Here is a 12,024-nt window from a genome sequence, read left to right as displayed (position 1 = left end):
ATAGACCTGTCACAAACAAGAAAGTAAACGGTGAGACCCAAGAAAGCTTGAGATTTAATACTTACTAGTTCTTATGTCTTTGCTAGAATACTTGTTATGTGTTTGTGTGTTTTTTTATTTTATTATTATTATTCTAAGCTCAAGAGGGAAACCTAAATTGTTTGTACAGCACTATGGCTCACATGTGATACAACTCATTTGTACGCAAAGTAGAATAATATCTAATGTGAGCCATAGTGTTGTGTATAACATAATTGTGGTGCTTGCCGTTTGCTCCCTCGTGTCGGAACAAGGAAAATGTTTTTAGTTTTGTTTTGTTTGGGCTTCTCAGCATCATATTCTTGCACATATTGCACTAGTATATAGTGATACTTCAGCTGTCATGTGATTCGCAGGTTACTTTCATGTTTGTGATAGGTCTACTGAGGCTATAGTGTATGTGCTAAATGTCAGATTTTGCTGAGGGCTCCCTGCAATTAGCCAGTGTGGCTAGTAGTATGGCTTCTGGTTTGCCTTAGCCTTTGGATAGTGGTGTTGTATTGGTAAACCAGCACTCATGAGGGTTTAAAAAGTGCACTCACCTAATGTTCAAAAATATACATCATACAGAGAAAAAAAAATTGCACACAAGTGGTCTTAAAAGCTTTTACTTTACTCCTCGCCATACCAACACTCTTGTTTTTTCCAACTTCCTAATATCCCTTCACTTTAGTTGCTCTTAATTCCCATCTTTATTTTGTGTCCATGCAAGGCTTAGGCTTCTTACCATTTTCCTTTTCTGTCTTTAATGCATCTAGAGAGCTGTTGCTGCAGAGCGCAGACTAGCTGCTCAGCGGGACCACATCATAGAGATGGAAGGCAATGTCAGGTAAAACAGGTCACAAAAAATATATAGCTCTCAACTTCAGCAGTGAAACAAACCATTAAATCAAATGAAGTATCTTTATAGTCTCAAAAGATTTGTGCTAAAACATTGTGTAGTGGCTGTTAATTTTATTATTTTGTTTAATTCTTTTTTTTTTATTCTTTTTTTTTTTTTTTTATTATAGTAGACGTTGTTGGCAGTGTGGGGAATCTCTTTCAGGAAAAGTACCATTTGAATACTTTAACTTTTCATTCTGCACTACCCGCTGTTTACAGGATCACCGTAGGACCAATGCTGCAAAATCTTAATAACAAATGGAGCTATGTGTGGAATCTAACCTTAAGTAGAGGTGTATACACTTGGTTTGGACAAAGGTTTGTTAGCAGTTCCATAACATCCATGTGTAGAAGATTTACTTATTGGACAATATAACAAATTGTTGCTCATTTCCTCGTTCTATATCATCTGATAAAAGAGCCAGCTCTGCAGACACCTTGAGGATCCACAATTTTAAAAATGAGTGCTGTGTATTTTTAATCTCTTATGTTTCACAACCTAAAATTAGTTTGAAGCAATACTAAGCAATTATAACCTTGTACATTAATAGTGTGTGGTCATTAAAGCACTGTTTTCATTACTATTGAAGTATATTTTTGTATGATACCAATAGTTTCTACAGGGGCTAGACTAAGAGCTGCTTAAATAAAGTTCTGTCATCAACACAGCCATATCTTACAGCTTCGACTCATCCAGCACGTCTTTGCAAGTGTAATATTTCTAGGTCTGGTTGCTCTGTACAGCGAGGCATTCATTGGTCTGTTTATTAGTCTGAAATTGTTGTATTTTCCTTGCACTCTTGTGGTGACCATATATTTACTAGTGGGTTATAGTGCATTGTTGATTGTTATTGAGTAGGTGCTAACCTTAGAAGACTTCATTACACCTCCTTCAATATATACCTGTTTTTTGTTTCCAAAAAAAGATAGGTAGAGCAAGAGCAGTTGTAGACTTTGTTGTTTTGCATAAAAAAGGAATAGCATGGTCCCCACTGCAGGTCTCCAGTCTCCTCCTGACCTCAGGCAGGGCTTCTTGTAGGCTGGCATGCAAGAGCATTTGATACCCACAGGGGATGGATGAACTGTAATGTGTCTGCTCCAGCCACAACCCTCTCAAAATGAGGCTGTAAGTTCTTTATTTTTGGGTTTACATTTAAGGTAAACCCATACAGTATCTCACAAAAGTGAGTACACCCCTCACATTTTTGTAAATATTTTATTATATTTGTCTTCTTAAATGGGAAGAGTCCACAGCTGCATTCATTACTTTTGGGAATTCAGAACCTGGCCACCAGGAGGAGGCAAAGACACCCTAGCCAAAGGCTTCAAATACCTCCCCCACTTCCCTCATCCCCCAGTCATTCTTTGCCTTTCGTCACAGGAGGTTGGCAGAGAAGTGTCAGAAGTTTGAGATAGTCTCTTATGGAGGGTAGTACTATTTGAAATGGGACTGGAGTTTTAAGTAATCCTGTCAGCCTCTCAGTGAGAGCACGGATGAAGGTTAGAGTCCAGAGATGCAGGGAGAGTCTTTCTGCGAAACCATCCCGACTCATATTAACAGCTCCTTGGCAATTAGCTTTGACGAGTTTTGCTGCCTGCCTTTAATCACTCAAGTCCATGTCAGAAGTGAGGCTACTATCTGTCACACTTGAAGGGCCGCGTTCCTGTTCCACAGCGTTTATTCCTGTAAGATCGTTTCATTTTATTTCATTATGTGAATGTGATGTTAACGAGAGAGGGTAGGGTCCCAGTGGGACTCCTTTTATCTTAAAATAGGAATCACAGGTTAATATCTCCTGAGGGGGGTTATTGAACAAGCGGGACTTTAATCATGTTTGTTATATGGTTCTATCTGCTAATGTGTAGTAATACTTAGGCTCATGGCTTTTCTGAACATAACGGCCTTATCATCAATTGGTGCGATCTCTTGAGATTGCGCGCTCTTTTCTTTCATGTAATTAGCAAGAGTCCATGAGCTAGTGACGTAGGGGATATACATTCCTACCAGGAGGGGCAAAGTTTCCCAAACCTTAAAATGCCTATAAATACACCCCTCACCACACCCACAATTCAGTTTTACAAACTTTGCCTCCCATGGAGGTGGTGAAGTAAGTTTGTGCTAGATTCTACGTTGATATGCGTTTCACAGCAGGCTGGAGCCCGGTTTTCCTCTCAGCGTGCAGTGAATGTCAGAGTGATGTGAAGAGAGTATTGCCTATTTGAATTCAATGATCTCCTTCTACGGGGTCTATTTCATAGGTTCTCTGTTATCGGTCGTAGAGATTCATCTCTTACCTCCCTTTTCAGATCGACGATATACTCTTATATATACCATTTCCTCTACTGATTCTCGTTTCAGTACTGGTTTGGCTTTCTACTACATGTAGATGAGTGTCCTGGGGTAAGTAAGTCTTATTTTCTGTGACACTCTAAGCAATGGTTGGGCACTTTTATATAAAGTTCTAAATATATATGTTTAAACATTTATTTGCCTTGATTCAGGATGTTCAATATTCCTTATTTCAGACAGTCAGTTTCATTATTTGGGATAATGCATTTGAATAATACATTTTTTCTTTCCTTAAATTTGACTTTTTCCTGTGGGCTGTTAGGCTCGCAGGGGCTGAAAATGCTTCATTTTATTGCGTTATTCTTGGCGCGGATTTTTTTGGCGCAAAAAATTTTCTTTGTCATTTCCGGGGTCGTACTTGTCGCCGGAAGTTGTTTGTGTTTGCGTCATTTTTTTGACGTTTTGCGGCAAAAATTTCGGCGTCGCCGGATGTGGCGTCATTCTTGGCGCCAAAAGCATTTAGGCGCCTAATAATGTGGGCGTCTTTTTTGGCGCTAAAAAATATGGGCGTCATTATTGTCTCCACATTATTTAAGTCTCATTGTTTATTTGCTTCTGGTTGCTAGAAGCTTGTTCATTGGCATTTTTTTTCCCATTCCTGAAACTGTCATTTAAGGAATTTGATAGATTTTGCTTTATACGTTGTTTTCCCTGGATCAGAAGCTACTTCTGGAAAAACGCTTGACTGAGTTCAGTCCTACCAAAGCTAAGTTCATTTATTTTAAATGTTATGAATGTTTATCTTTAGCTATGGTTTGTAATAGGTTATCATGATAAACTTTTACATGCAGAATCCATTAGTATTTATGCTTTATATATTGCCATTCTTTTTACATCTTATGTACAAGAAATATTTAGAAGATTTTTAAGAAATATTTTTCTGATTCTATTTTAAAGGCTTTGTCTGACTTTGTGCCTTCTAATAAAAAAATGTAGGTCTTTTTCAACTTCTCTTTTAATTATTGAAGTTTCAAATGACCAACAACATACTGATTTATCCTTCTCTGATTATGTTTTTTTCTCATTCAGAATTTTCTTCATCAGATATTGACTCTAACAAATCTACTTTTTTATTAAAGTACATTTGTTCTTTGTTGAAAAGGTGTTGATTATTTTACATTAAGGTAACTAGTTCTTTTTCTAGACTAGCTAACACTATTTCTGCTTATTTATTCTTCTGTGTTTTCAGAGGTTTTTTTCCAATTCCTTATACTAGGGAATGGAATAGGCTGAGAATTTTCTTTTATTTCTTCTTCAAAGGTTTTAAACTATACTCTTTGCCGGCAGTTTAATTCAATTTGGATGGTTCTCCAATTTATTGGGGCTATCTCTACTCCTACTAATTATGCTATTATTTCTATAGCAAAATAGTGTTTATTTTCCTTTAGATGGTTGTATCTTATTTATGGAAAATTATTTAGTTTCAGGTACTTTTCTTGGACCTATGATTTATTTGGATGTTGCAATTGCTTCTTTTTTTCTGTTTACTTTAAGTTCAAGTATCAGATTATGATTTATTTTAGCATTGTTAAAGGGACACAATTTACTAGACTAGGTGCTGTTGCATTTGTCTTGTTGTTTTGCATTTATTGATTATGCAAGTCCACTGTATTGTCTGGTCCTTTAACTGGACTATCATGCTAATAATTTCATTTGTGTCTTCTTTTTATTGAATATTTTCGCAAATGAGGTTTAATCTATGTCTTTAGCTGTTTGAGCTAGAAAAATTTTGTGATTTCTAAAAATCCATATTTCTTTTGTTCTAAGATAATCAATTATTTGTTTTATGATTGGATTCAATTCTTAACTGTTACTCTGGGCTTCAAGATTGAGTTCTAAGACTAAAACTTTAAGCTTACATTAGTTTGGTTGTTCTTATTATGGAATGAATTCCTGAATTCTTTCCCAAGTAACATGTTTTTAATTGGAATTTTTTTCCGTTCAAAATCAGCTCCCTTAAATTGCGATGTATGTGCCGTATTCCAGCTTGGCTGGCAAGGGGCAGGTTAAGACTTTTTTGAAATTTATTTGGTTCTTTTCAGGTCCAAATTTCTTTGATTTTATTCCAGTAAGGCTAACACTTTCTTTAAGTGTGTTTCGGTCCTATTTATTTTGGGTACTGTTGGAGCATGGCTAGTCACCCGTGGGGTTCAAGCGCTGCTCAGACCTGGAATCTTCTGGGGTATTTCTTCCAGTTCCATTTTTAGGAACTGAGTTTGAGTTTTTATTCAGACTATTCTGCCTTTTTTTGGTCAGTGATAGCATTATTTGTTTTCTTTAGATACAATAAATGCATATTTTTTCTGTATTCATTCAGATTATTTTCTGAGGATGCGGAATCTCATATGATTCACTTTGTTCTTCAGGACATAGTTAGAGGATCTTTCTTTCAAAAGCTCTTGATTCCTCTCACAAGGGTCACCTTTTTTTTGGGTTTCCAGATAGTTTGTGTCTCTGTCTTTGTCTCTATCAGACAAGGGACAATTTTATTGGGTTCCGTCTGACGGTACCTTTAGTCTCTATTATTTCCTTCAGTTGCTATATATGCATAGAAGTTTTAGGTCTTATGGCCACAGCATTGGATTCAATTCCCTTTGCTCATTTTCAATAGAAAGAACCTTTCCAGTCTTTTATGCTGAATTATGGTGCAGGGATTCTAGGATTTCGCATTTTAAATCTTCAAATCCTAATATTTATCTCTCTTGATTTGGTGGTTAAGATCACCATCATTTAGTTCAACCTGGACCATGATCTCTACAGATGTGAGTCTTTTTGGTTGGGAGGCTGTCTGAGGATCTCTGTCAGCACAAGGGGTTTGGAAATCTCAGGAGGCGAGATTACCATTTGATATTTTAGAACTCCGTGTTTTCTCAGAGTTTTTCAGTTAGTTTCTTTTGAGGAAGAGACGTTTATTGTTTTTCAGACAATATCACATCTGTGGTGTATGTCAATCATCAGGGTGTGACTATCAGTCTTTAGACTGTGACAAAGTATCTCAGATATTTGCTTGGGCTAAATCCAGCTCCTATCTAAATTCTGGGGTCCTTTTCCCAGGTATAGACGTTTGGGAAGCGGATTATCTCTGTTATTCAAGCTTTACATCCGGTAGAATGGTCTTTACCCAGATATGTTTTTCAATTTTTCAGATGTAAGGGTTTCCAGAAATAGATCTGTTGGCCTCGTCTTAACAAGGAATTTCCCAGGGGCCTATTTCAGGTCCGGGGATCCTCAGGCGGAAGTAGCGTATGCTTTGACACTTCCTTGGAATTATCATTCTGTCTATATCTTCCGCCTCTAGTTCTTCAAAATTCTAATGGAGCATTCGTTTGTGCTGCTGGTGGTTCCAGCATGGCCTCACAGGTTTTGGTATGCGGATCTCATTCGGATGGCCAGTTGCCAACCTTGGACATTTCTGTTAAGACCAGTCCTTTTATTTCAAGGCCCATTTTTCCATCAGGATCTCAAATCATTTAATTTGAAGATATGGAGATTGAACGTTTGATTCTTAAGTCATAGAGGCTTCTCTGACTCAGTGATTAATACTATGTTACAGGTTTGTAAATCTGTCTCTAGAAATATTTATTATCGAGTTTGGAAGACTTTCATTTCTTGGTGTTCTTCTCATAAATTCTTTTGGCATTCTTTTAGAATTCCTAGAATTTTACAATTTTTCAGGTTGGTTTTGTCTGCAAGTTATTTGAAAAGACAAATCTCTACTCTTTCTGTTCTTTTTCACAGAAAGATTGCTATTCATTCTGATATTCATTGTTTTGTGCAGGCTTTGGTTTGTATCAAGCCTGTCATTAAGTCAATATCTCCTCCTTGGAGTCTCAATTTGGTAATGAGGGCTTTACAGGCTCCTCCGTTTGAACCTTTGCGTTCTCTGGACATTAAAATTACTTTCTTGGAAAGTATTGTTCCTTTTGGTTATCTCTTCTGCTCGAGGAGTTTCTGAGTTTTCTGCTCTTTCTTGTGGATCTCCTTTTCTGATTTTTCATCAGGGTAAGGCAGTATTCCTTCCTGTTATTCATTATTTTGTTCAGGCTTTGGTTCTTATCAAACCTGTCATTAAGCCAATTTCTCCTCCTTGGAGTTTTAATTTGGTTCTAAAGGCTTTACAGGCTCTTCTATATGAGCATATGTTTTCTCTAGACATTATTTACTTTCATGGAAAGTATTGTTCTTTTTAGACATCTCTTCAGCTAGAACAATTTTTTATTATCTGTTCTTTCTTGTGAGTCTCCTTTTTCTCTTTTTCATCAGGATAAGGTGGTTTTTGCTATCCTCATTTCATTTTTTACCTAAAGTTGTGATTTCTATCAACATTAGGGAGGAATTATTGTCTTTTACTAAGACTTCTTTGGTAAGATTCTTACATTCTTTGGATATTGTAAGAGTTTTGAAATCTTATGTTGAAGCTATTCAGATTTCAGATAGTCTTCTAGTCTATTTGTTATCTTTTCTGGTGTTAGGAAGGTCAAGAGGCTTCTGCCATTTATTTGGCATCTTGCTTAAACTTTTGATTTATCATGCTTATTTGGAGTCGGGTGGATTCCCGTCTCGGAGGATTATGGCTCATTCTACTAGGTAAGTTTCTACTTCCTGGGCTTTTTAAGAATGAAGCTTCTGTTGATCAGATTTGCAAAGCAAAGACTTGGTCTTCTTTGCATATTTTTACTATGTTCTACCATTTTGATGTTTTCTCTTCTTTAGAAGCAGTTTTGGTAGAATGGTACTTCAGGCAGCTGTTTCAGTTTGATTCTTCTGCTTATAATTTCAGTTTTTTTCATTATAAAAATTGAAACATTTTTGATTTGGGTTGTGGATTATTTTTTCAGCGGAATTGGCTGTCTTTATTTTATCCCTCCCTCTCTAGTGACTCTTGCGTGGAAGTTCCACATATTGGGTATTTATTATCCCATACGTCACTAGCTCATGGACTCTTGCTAATTACATGAAAGAAAACATAATTTATGTAAGAACTTACCTGATAAATTCATTTCTTTCATATTAGCAAGAGTCCATGAGGCCCACCCTTTTTTTGTGGTGGTTATGATTTTTTTGTATAAAGCACAATTATTCCAATTCCTTATTTTTTTTATGCTTTCGCTCCTTTCTTATAACCCCACTTCTTGGCTATTCGTTAAACTGAATTGTGGGTGTGGTGAGGGGTGTATTTATAGGCATTTTAAGGTTTGGGAAACTTTGCCCCTCCTGGTAGGAATGTATATCCCATACGTCACTAGCTCATGGACTCTTGCTAATATGAAAGAAATGAATTTATCAGGTAAGTTCTTACATAAATTTATGTTTTTGTGACTGCCATGGTGCACCTCGTGACCGGGAGCGATTACGTTGTTTTTCTCTTCCGTATGCTGACTGTGTGGCGACAGAGTCTGCTCGTTGGTTGTTTGGTTCACAGGAGGTGGTGAGTGCCCCAGCCATTGGGTGTGTAAAAAGAGTGGCAGTTAGGATTTTTTAGACACGGATGTCTCCGATACGGAAAATGTCTTGTGATGAATATGAAATGGCCCGGGTTATCCATGCCCATCAGTTTTGTTCCAATTGCCGTTCTAGCGTACTCTCTTCTCCCGATTCAGGGACCTTAGCGTGCGTTGAGCCATCCGCCTCCGAGTATTCCATGTCCCATGAGGAGCGTTCCCCAGAACCTACCTTTGCTATGCAAGCACGTGTCCCTATGGCCTTTACTCCTTCTCCGGAAGGTGGCTTGTTTCCTCCAGAGGTTACGGCACGATTCCACATGGCCATTTCAATGGCGCTGGCTCATTTATATGTTCCAAGTAAAATATTTTTAAGATACTGTCAGTGTTCTGTTAACAAGGGCCCGTCGGGCGTGGGATCGCCTGATTCAGTTCGGCCTCATGGGGAAGCGTTGGCCTCTGAGGCTTCAGGGGCCCCAACCTTGGGGCCAGGGTTGTTGATTGATCCGGCGAGGGATGATTTTTGCCTTCTATTATAGGCTGGCACGTATTCGTGTCCTTTTAAGGCATGTTTTGGTGGTGCTAGAGGATTCCAGTCCTAGTGGGCCGAGGGATCTGAGGCCTTAGATGCTGGATTAGACGTTGGGGATGAAGCTAATCTCTTTGACTTCTCCATTTTTCTTTCTTTTATGTTTCGGTTCCAGTTCTGAGCTTCGGTGAATGGGGCCTCTGATCGGCTGGTTCCGTTGGCATATTCATTCACCTTGGGCGTTCACCCGCGGGTGCTACCTTACTTTTATTTTGATCCGTATAGGATGTGCTTGATTTGTTTTAATAAGCTCACGTCTGATATAATTCCGTTTTGGGAACGTTCTTTCTCTGGAACCGATACTTGCGATTTTGTGGTCACATGGACACTTCCCCGGAAGTTGCGTACTTTTGAATAACAAAGTTATGTTTTCTAGTTCATATTATCGAACCTTCGGGTCGATTTTTCTTGAACCTTAGACAGTTCTGGAGTGTCCTTATACCAGTCAGGTACTGGTCGGGCGCTTTCTGCTGTTACTTGGGTTCATGTCACCCTCGTGGTGCTGATTGAATCATGCGGATTCTGAATGTCACTTTGGCCTATTGGTGGACTCCGGGCTCGGATCCTACTTCGAAGTATGGGTCCCAGTGTGTAGCTCTAACACTTCTGGACGGAGGGTTGTAAGTTCTGATCTAAGTTGGCCTTTTCTGGCTATTCGTTTGGGATACCGGTCTGACTTTTTCAAACGTCGTCATGGTTCTTAAAGGTCCCTGGGAACCTGGAACCGTAGTTCCATTCCTCTGGAGTTGGGAGAGGTGAATGACCTCCGTGGTCTAGTTTTCTGAGTAGTGAACTATTTGCGTCCTCACTTGCGGTTTCTTCAGGAGGTTGACGCTTTTAGCCTAATAGCATTACTTTTGCGGTTGCGGAGTCTTTCCTTCCCGTCTTGGTTTGGGTCATCTGTTCTGGAAGTGTGAGCATGTTCTTCCTTTGCTCAGCGTTGCGTTTGCTCTAGTATGTGGAGTGCAGGGGTTATCGTGCCTTTCTGCGAGGAGCTGTGAGGCTCCCAGCCTTTGCCCTGTGAAAGGTTTTTCGGGAGACCGATCCTGCAAGGATCTCTGTAGACTGTCTTCTTCTCCTCCATATAGGATCTACCCTTGGTCATACCTTGGTCTTTCGACGCTAGGGTGTTGCCCTTCGACCTCGTTTCAGATCTTGCCTTCGGGTTTGAGAGTGGAGGTCCGAGGTCGGTTACGGTCTTTCCCCTTTCTGGGGTCAGGAAGATGACCATTTATCCTCACCAGCATGTGGATCAGGTAGTTACCCTTGTCTACAAGGGTTTACCTTGCGATCCAGGGGTACTGGGTGCCTAATTCTTAAAGGACCAGTAAACACAGCAGATTTGCATAATCAACAAATGCAAGATAACAAGACCATACAATAGCATTTACTCTGAATTTCAAATGAGTAGTAGATTCTTTTCTAACACATTTTAAAGTTATGTATATTTCCACTCCCCCTGTACCATGTGATAGCAATCAGCCAATCACAAATGCATATACGTATAGTCTGAGTTCTTGCACATGCTCAGAAGGAGCTGGTGACTCAAAAAAAGTGTAAATATAAAAGACTGTGCACATTTTTTTTAATGGAAGTAAATTGGAAAGTTGTTTAAAATTGCATGCCCTATCTGAATCATGAAAATTTAATAAAGCCTGAGTGTCCCTTTAAACTGGTCAGGAGTTCTTTCAGACTCTTGGGTGCGCTCCTACTCCGTTTTCCGAGGACTCTGGCTTTAGGACCATGACTCTTCCTTGGATTGGGCATGGACGGTTCTGCTTAAACATAGGGTTTGGATTCCTGCGTGTCCCTTTGAAGGGGGCAGGGTTTCTGTCTCTCATGGGAGATTCATATCTGCTTGAGGCTTAAGTTTAAGGTCTCTCTGACGGGTCCCTACTGGTCTTCTGGGGCATCTGATGCTTCCTTGTAGACTCCAGGTGTCGTTTCAACTGGGTTGGCGATATTGGCCGAAGGGTCTCGCCTCTATTGGTAGGGTGGTTTCCATTGCTTAGTTCCTCTTTTCTCACCTAGGGTGGGGGATGGGTTATTGTGTGTTCTTCTTGATTTGGAGATACCTCAGTATCTTTGACGACCAGTGGGTCCTTGGTTTTTCTTGCCTTGTAGTGGTTTTTCCCTTACTTGCATACTCAGAATCTTGTAATAGGGAGTTGGGGAGTAGTGGTTGGCTCCACCGTCCCTGAAGCAGGAGGTTGTGGGTTTGAACCCAGGTAAGGCTCCTGTTATCTGCTGGATTCTGGTATTTGGATGCTGGGGGTCTGAGTACTCTCTTCCCTTGGGAAGTTTTTCTCTTTATGGAAGACAGCAGTGTAGGGTTTCTCAAACCTGAGCATGAAGTTCCTGTCGTGACTCACGGTAGCATGCCGGTTTTAGTAGCGGTCAGAGTTCTTCTTGGGGGTTTTGCTTCCTTGTAGATCCATCCTTTTTCTTCCAGAGGTCTGGGACACTCTTGTCTTCGGTCTTTAACTAGCTTTTGGGATGAGACCATTTACCCTGGAGGGAAGGTCGGGTAACTCTTTGCTCTATGCAGTGTTGACCGTTTTCTTTTCTTGACTCTGTCCTCCCTGGAAGGACTTTTGATGTCAATCTCTCTTTTGGTGACAAAATAGAAATGTATATAGGGGCGCCCTTGGTATATCAAATAAAAATATATGTGCTATATAGCTAAAAGTCAGATGTATTAACATATGATACAATGAGTACCT

General features: G+C 39.5%; 1 protein-coding gene across 3 annotated transcripts in view; it reads left to right on the top strand.

Annotated features, from left to right (window-relative positions):
• Positions 1 to 1,502, top strand: part of ANKZF1 (ankyrin repeat and zinc finger peptidyl tRNA hydrolase 1) — an 85,096-nt gene extending 83,594 nt beyond the window's left edge. Inside the window, exons 15-16 of one of the 3 annotated variants that reach the window (XM_053698200.1) lie at positions 798 to 868; positions 1,141 to 1,502. In XM_053698200.1, the coding sequence (XP_053554175.1) occupies positions 798 to 868; positions 1,141 to 1,297 (228 nt within the window). In that variant the 3' untranslated portion in view covers positions 1,298 to 1,502. Of the gene's footprint in view, positions 1 to 797; positions 869 to 1,049 lie in introns of all 3 variants that reach the window. The other 2 variants (XM_053698202.1, XM_053698201.1) reach the window with 2 other exon arrangements.
• Positions 1,503 to 12,024: the final 10,522 nt, after the last annotated feature.

This window comes from Bombina bombina, chromosome 1, assembly GCF_027579735.1.
Source record: "Bombina bombina isolate aBomBom1 chromosome 1, aBomBom1.pri, whole genome shotgun sequence".
Lineage (NCBI taxonomy): Eukaryota > Metazoa > Chordata > Amphibia > Anura > Bombinatoridae > Bombina > Bombina bombina.
Note: the sequence above shows the minus strand (reverse complement) of the source record. Positions and strands in the feature narration are given on the sequence as shown.